The sequence below is a fragment of the Medicago sativa genome, chromosome 1 (assembly GCF_051527215.1).
Source record: "Medicago sativa cultivar Bolivia chromosome 1, Bolivia_mono, whole genome shotgun sequence".
Classification (NCBI taxonomy): Eukaryota; Viridiplantae; Streptophyta; class Magnoliopsida; order Fabales; family Fabaceae; genus Medicago; species Medicago sativa.
Genome location: NC_140749.1, coordinates 38,269,434 through 38,276,599, shown reverse-complemented (window position 1 = coordinate 38,276,599; position 7,166 = coordinate 38,269,434). Strand labels below are relative to the sequence as shown.

Below are 7,166 nucleotides of genomic sequence, written 5' to 3'. Positions count from 1 at the left end.
AGAAATCTGTCTCTAAACATGTCTGAGACGGAATCAGAGACGGAATCAGGTCTGTCGTTGTTTTTGCGGTCTCTAAAGCCTTTAGAGACGGAATTTAGAATTCCGTCTCTATCAGAGACGGAAACAATCCGTCTCCATTATATAAAATCCGTCGCTAACATCTGAATCAAAGAAGCTGAAAATCCGTCGCAGTTAGAGACGGAAACCACAGTCTTAATCTAATATAATTCCGTCTCTAAACTCTGTCAAAAAAATTTAACATTCCGTCTCTATTCATTAAATTTCCGTCTCTACGGAGACAGATTGCAATTCCGTCTCTAAAAACCTTTTTTTTTATATATAAAATCCACCTTGATATTCTAAATATTTAGTACTAAAATAATGTTTATAATATTCATTATGTTGATCTAACTCTCAAGAATGTCACAATTATATTTTGATAAACATCAAATTTGCAAAAAATGACATGAAAGTCTTGATCCTAAACACTCATACAACATAACATCACCACTTGATATCAAAATATAAAGTTGTCCAACAAACCATCACTATCTAACAAAAAATAAACATACAAAAGTAATCAAACTAATATTCATCCACCTCGTTGTTACCATAACAGCAACTTTAAACGCCAAAGGCTGTATAAAACTTATTCAACTCCAACTGTTTAATAGTTTTATTCTCTCCTACAAACTTTTGTGCAACCCTCGTCAATAGATCAGCACCATTCCATCTCAAACTGTTATCGTCATATGTCATATAGAACTCTTCCAAGCATTCCTTTATGAACAGACTGCATGGAACAAAGAATGAATTTCATATAATGTTCAATACTAACAAATCAAATTAATTGCATTTTCCCCATCACTCTTATCATTCAATATGGTTGCAAAAAGGCACTCTTATCTGTATATGCTTTCACTTTTCCAACTACTAAATCAACCAATTCAGTACCATTAACAATTAGCATGTAAAAGCTTTAATTACTAGATCAGGGTCGTGCTCCTTAGCTCAAAACTTTTCCAGATATTGTAAAGTCTTCATAATGAAAAAGAAAACATTATATCTCCCTACTCTACAATTGTTCATACAAGTTCATTAATTACATTTTTAAAGTTGCACACAAGATAAATTAAATTTTTAAAATTGCACACAAGATAAAAAGAACCTAGATTCAAAGTACAACTTATGCCTTCAAAATGTAAGGTACACATTTGCAGCAATTTTAGAGGTTGCTACAACGTATTTGCATGCCCTTTTCTGAACCTAAGTTTGAAGAGTCATATTAGTATGAAATAAGAAATAATTCTAGATGAAGCAGTCTTTGACAACTAATAGAGAACAAGGCTAATAGTGGATTATGAAAACTGCATCAGCTTTCACATTTACTGCATCAGCTTTCACATTTACAAATGTGATCAGATCTGATCTGCATATTACATATATGCAGCAAATATTAATCAACAGTTTCGGTTGAACAACCCTAGTCTCAAGGCTAGTCTCTAGGTTACTATTATTTAAGACATGAAAACACATTTTAATACAATCAGAACATACAAATGCTAACCGTAAAGTAGAGCAATAATAAGCAGAAACAAATAAAAAAATGAAAAGTTGAATATTATCGAGGTTCAAATGCTTCGGAGCGAACAAACTTATAATTGGGACAAATTTAAATTCTAATTCTAACTCTAATAAGAATTGACTGATATGGGATTTCACAATTGTTACCTAACTCCATAGTTGGCTGCACCTAGATATATGAGTTCCACATCATTCTCCATAATGTCAATAAGTTGAGAACTGAACACATCAACACGTAAAGCATACAAATGGTGTGCGATTGAAGTCCGGTACTCCATAAGTTTCTGATTGAGTGGATTTATTTGCTCGTAATCTGAAAAGGAAAACATGTATATAATCACGTCTTCATCCAAAGCTTTGCACAAATCAATTACTGGATCAATTACTCCCCAGGGCCCACTTTCAAAAATGTCAAACATTTTTGAAAAATCATACGAAGGAACTCCTTCAACATGCTTTTTGACTTCACAGCAATTGATATCACTATCATGTACCATGAGGCTAGAAATGAATAGAACATGACCAACAAAAATATATGGAGTTGTGCATGTGATATTGGTGTGATTGCCATACGTTGAATTTCAACATTATAGCACCTTTTACCAATGACAAAGCTCAATGTCATGGACAATAGTAAACCTTCCGTAACAGCAACAACACAAATTATATAAGAGAAAGAAATTAATCCCACAACTTCCATAGAAACATAATGAAAAAGATCATTCATGTAGCTCAAAAACTGAATCTGATATGGTCCATGTGCCAAAGGTATATATTTCATATACAAGAGAAGCTCAACAAGTGCAGCTAAGTGAACTCTATTGATTAACAAGCTTTCCAGCACCATCACGACATCGACTACAATCTCTAATTGAATCAGCCTCCGACAATTACCATAAACTAATCCAATGTACAAAACACAAGTAACCATATTAGTGTGATGCACTGCATATTCCGACCTTGTTAATGCCAATTCTGTGAGAGCTTCATGTACCATTTCCTTACTCAGACTCATATTCCGACCCTGATAATAAGGCTCATAATTCTCTTCGTCGGTTGCTTACCAATTAACACTTCTACCAAAACCACACCACAACAATCCAGAGAACTTATACAACCACATTGTGAACCAATATATCCAAAGGGATTAACAACTAAGAAGGAAAAGAGGCTGACATTACCATTCTCTAAGGAGAGCATAATTTGATTTGGAAAATAAATTTGAAGTCTGGCAGAAGTTATATTCATGTATTGAAGGTGAACAATGTTCCAAGTGAAGGTGATTTTTAGAGGCCTTTCTACAAACAGTTGGTAGGTGTGAGATGTACTTGTTCTAAAATGAAAGAATTCACCACCAATAATTAAGGGAATTACAATAGGACAAGCAGAGAATGAAAGAAGAAACTCATGTGGAATAACGTTTGCATCTATGGCTGAATTTGTCCCTGACATGCTAATACCTTGAAGTGCGTTTGGATTATCAAATTGAGATGGAGTTCTAGTTAATACCTCATGATCAAGTTGGAAAGAGTCCCAAGTGTTGCTTTCACTGATCAGTGGCGGTGAGTCCAGTGGTGCTGGATAAACCGAGTGGTGTAACCACGGTGGTGAGAGCGGCGGCGGCGGAACAAGAACTAAATCCGGTGGAATGGATAGATGAATCGGAGGCTTGAAAACCCTAACAAACATTGTCAGTAAGTTTCGATCAATAAAGCACAAACTATAATTAAAAAAAAAAACTGAAATTCTACCTTGGTAAAAATCTCCATTGAAATCGATAATGCTCTTCCACCTTTGCATCAAACAAAAAATAAAAATTGCATAATTAAGTAAAATTTATCGATTAAGTAACAACTAAACGAAATTAAGAACAAATAATCAAAATTAAAAATAAACAAATGGGAACCTAGATTTTCACGATGAGAAAAGGAGAAGAAGGAGTTTTGTTGACGGGAAGAAACGTCAGTAACGCGAAAACACTCTTGACTCATAGTAAGAAATAAACACATCAGCAGTTGATTCAAAGAGTGAATTCGGAGCAATATTGTGAGACGGCGATGTTGTCGACTCTGTTGGGAACGTCAAACTGACAGAATGTTGCTCGATTGGTTCCAAGTTCAGGAGAAATAAATTTGGGGATTTAGGTTTTCATAGATAGATAGATGAAAGAGAAAGTTGTTGAGTTGAATAGATAAACAACACGTTTTTACTAACATATATTATCACATCTGTTTTATTATCTAATAAACTTTTTTGTTTTTTTAGCAATAAACTTATTTTTTTTATCAAAAAATAAACAATAAACTTATTCTGTTTAAAAGGTTTTTTTCACTATTTTTTTTAAGTTTTATATATTATTTTCTTTTTTTTTTTTTCTGAAAGTACATAATTTTTTCTCCTTCAAAACAAGAAAGTACATAATTTTTTTTTTTTTTACAATATCTAATAAATACTTAAAATTTTTCTATATGCAAAAACTTAATTTATTTACTATAAAATTAAAACTACTATGAATTTTAATTTACTTTTTTTACCAAGAATTTTAATTTACTTAAAAATAATAATATTAATTCTTAAAATAATTTAATATCTTACAAAATAAATGACAAAATTCCCGCCCTCATTTTTCACAAAATTTTGAACTAAAATATAAATTTTGACCCAAATATGGGACGGAAATGACAATTTCGTCCCAATTTTGAGACAGAAACAACAATCAGTCTCAGATTTGAGATAGAATTTCAATTCCTTCCAAAACAATTCAGATATATTTAATAAAATATTTGTGTCATAATAGCGCCGCAAATTCCGTCCCAATTTATTATTTTGGGACGGAAAATAATTCCGTCACGAAATTCCGTCTCAGTTTGATGTTTTCTTGTAGTGAAAAGGGAGAAGAGAGAACATTAATGTAAAAGAGTGGTGGAAGTGAAGTGTTTTTTTGGTTACAGAAGTGAAGTGTGAATAGGAGATAATCTTTGTTACTATTATTTTTATTCTTATTATTATATTATAAATATATTATATTATTATTATTATTATTATTATTATTATTATTATTATTATTATTATTATTATTATATTACTAAAGAAAAAGAGCAAACCAAAATCGCGGGCTCCTTTAAAAGAAGTGGGCGGCAATGAAATAGTTGGGAAAAAACGAAAAGTTTTATTAGAGACGGAATATAGAGACGGAAATAGTCAGAGACGGATAATTTCCGTCTCTAAGAAAAGTTTGACTATTTTAGTTTTATTAGAGACGGAATACAGAGACGGAAATAGTCAGAGACGGATAATTTCCGTCTCTAAGAAAAGTTTGACTATCTTAATAACTACTTGACCATTTGGAGACGGACACAGAGACGGAATACAGTAGCCTCAGAGACGGAAAAATTTTGAGACTGAAATTTCCGTCTCTAAAACCGTCACAGATACATAAATTATAATTTCTGTCTCTGAATGTTTTTTTCCGTCTACAATTCCGTCTCTATTAGAGACAAACATAATTCCGTCTCTAAATTCCGTCGGTATTTCAACTTTTTTTAGTAGTGCGGTATGGGATCAGCTTCTCATGATGAGTCTCCCATTCACCCTTTATCTGGTTAATAACAAGTGCAGAATCTCCATAGATGTCAAGGTGCTTAATTCTCAGATCGAGGGCTTCTTCAATGCCCAAGATACATGCTTCATATTCAGATATATTGTTTGTGCATTCGAAAGTTATTCGAGCGGTGAAAGGAATGTGATGCCCCTGCGGAGTTACAATGATGGCCCCAATTCCTTTACCATAAGCATTAACAGCACCATCAAACACCAATCCCCATTTGCTATTGGGATCCGGCCCTTCATTGATCAGTGGTTCTTCACAGTCTTTTGCTTTCAAATACATAATCTCTTCATCAGGGAAATCAAACTTAATTGGCTGGTAATCATCAAGAGGTTGACAAGCAAGATGCTCAGCAAGGACACTTCCTTTGATTGCTTTCTGAGCTTTGTACACAATATCATATTCAGACAACAACATTTGCCAACGTGCGATCTTTCCAGTAACAACAGGCTTTTCAAAGATGTACTTGATTGGATCCATTCGGGATATCAACCAAGTTGTATGATTCACCATATAATGACGCAGACGTTTGGCAGCCCAGGCTAAAGCACAACAAGTCTTTTCAAGCATCGTATACCGAGTCTCACAGTCGGTGAACTTTTTGCTCAGATAGTAGATAGCATGCTCTTTTTTACCAGTTTCGTCTTGTTGACCGAGAACACAACCCACTGAATCATCTAACACTGACAGATACATAATCAAAGGCCTTCCTTCCACTGGCGGGACAAGGATAGGTGGTTCCAACAGGTATTCTTTAATGCTATCAAAAGCTTCCTGACATTCATCATTCCATACAACAGGCTGATTCTTTCTGAGCAATTTGAAAATTGGTCCACAAGTAGTAGTCATGTGAGATATGAATCTTGAAATATAATTCAGACGTCCGAGGAAACCTCTGACTTGCTTCTCAGTTTGGGGGGCCGGCATCTCTCTGATGGCTCGGACTTTGTCGGGATCAACTTCAATGCCTCTTTGACCAACAATGAAGCCTAGCAACTTTCCAGATCTTACACCAAATGTACACTTGTTAGGATTCAACCGCAGCTTGTACTTTCTCAGTCTTTCAAACATCTTTTTCAAATACACAACATGCTGCTCTTCATCACTTGACTTCACAATCATATCATCAACATATACTTCAATCTCTTTGTGAATCATATCATGAAACAGAGTTGTCATACCCCTTTGATAGGTAGCACCAGCGTTTATCAAGCCAAACGGCATCACTTTATAGCAGAACGTTCCCCACGGAGTGATGAAGGACGTCTTTTCTCTATCTTCAGGAGACATTCGTATCTGATTATAACCAGAGAAACCATCCATAAAGGAGAACACTTTGGATTGAGCAGTACTGTCAACAAGCACATCAATATGAGGCAATGGGAAATTATCTTTTGGACTGGCTTTGTTCAGATCTCTGTAATCAACACACATTCGAACTTTCCCATCTTTCTTTGGTACTGGTACGATGTTGGCAATCCACTCAGGGTATTCAGCTGTCATGAGGAAACCCGCATCAATTTGCTTCTGCACTTCAGCCTTGATCTTAAGAGCCATGTCTGGACGAGACCTTCTCAATTTCTGTTTGACAGGAGGACATTCAGGCCTTGTCGGTATCCGATGTTCCACAATCTTGGGATCTAGACCCGGCATATCTTCATAGGACCATGCAAAGACATCTGGATAATCATGGAGAAGCTGAGTGATCTTCTTTTTCACTTCTGGCTCAAGTGCTGCACCAATCTTGACCTCTCGCTTGTTCTCTTCAGTACCCAGGTTGATAAGCTCAATTTCTTCCTGGTGAGGCTGAATGGCTCTTCTTTCTTGTTCGAGCAGTCGAGTGATCTCATACGGTATCTCTTCATCATCTTCATCCTCATCTTCAGCTTCATATACAGGGAATTCAAAATTTGGAGGAACCATAGGGTCACTGTGTTCAACGGGTTTATTATGGTTCAATCTGCATAATATGATT

At 35.0% G+C, this 7,166-nt stretch overlaps 1 protein-coding gene across 7 annotated transcripts; it reads right to left on the bottom strand.

Moving 5' to 3' along the window:
- Window positions 1-421: 421 nt before the first annotated feature.
- LOC146954810 (uncharacterized) lies at window positions 422-3,777 on the bottom strand. Of its 7 annotated transcripts, none has more exons than XR_015015163.1 (5): window positions 3,491-3,777; window positions 3,336-3,376; window positions 3,094-3,252; window positions 1,732-1,897; window positions 422-793 (listed from the first exon to the last, which is right to left on the bottom strand). XR_015015163.1 is itself a non-coding variant. In XM_085718614.1 (5 exons), the coding sequence occupies exons 1-5, from the start codon at window positions 3,591-3,593 to the stop codon at window positions 625-627; spliced, it is 822 nt and encodes a 273-aa protein (XP_085574740.1). In that variant the 5' UTR covers window positions 3,594-3,777; the 3' UTR covers window positions 422-624. The 7 variants fall into 7 exon arrangements, 2 of the variants coding, with proteins under 2 accessions (XP_085574740.1, XP_085574747.1); XR_015015159.1 differs by having other exon boundaries at window positions 3,094-3,262; window positions 3,491-3,773; XM_085718614.1 differs by having other exon boundaries at window positions 1,732-1,753; window positions 2,766-3,252.
- Window positions 3,778-7,166: the final 3,389 nt, after the last annotated feature.

Excerpts from the sequence above, each read along its gene's own strand:
- LOC146954810 (XM_085718614.1), bottom strand. The coding sequence starts at position 3,593 with ATGTGTTTATTTCTTACTATGAGTCAAGAGTGTTTTCGCGTTACTGAC. Across the intron at positions 3,253-3,335 it reads CAATGGAGATTTTTACCAAG|CCTCCGATTCATCTATCCAT; the intron begins GTAGAATTTCAG and ends AGGGTTTTCAAG. Across the intron at positions 794-1,731 it reads GCAGCCAACTATGGAGTTAG|TCTGTTCATAAAGGAATGCT; the intron begins GTAACAATTGTG and ends TGTTCCATGCAG.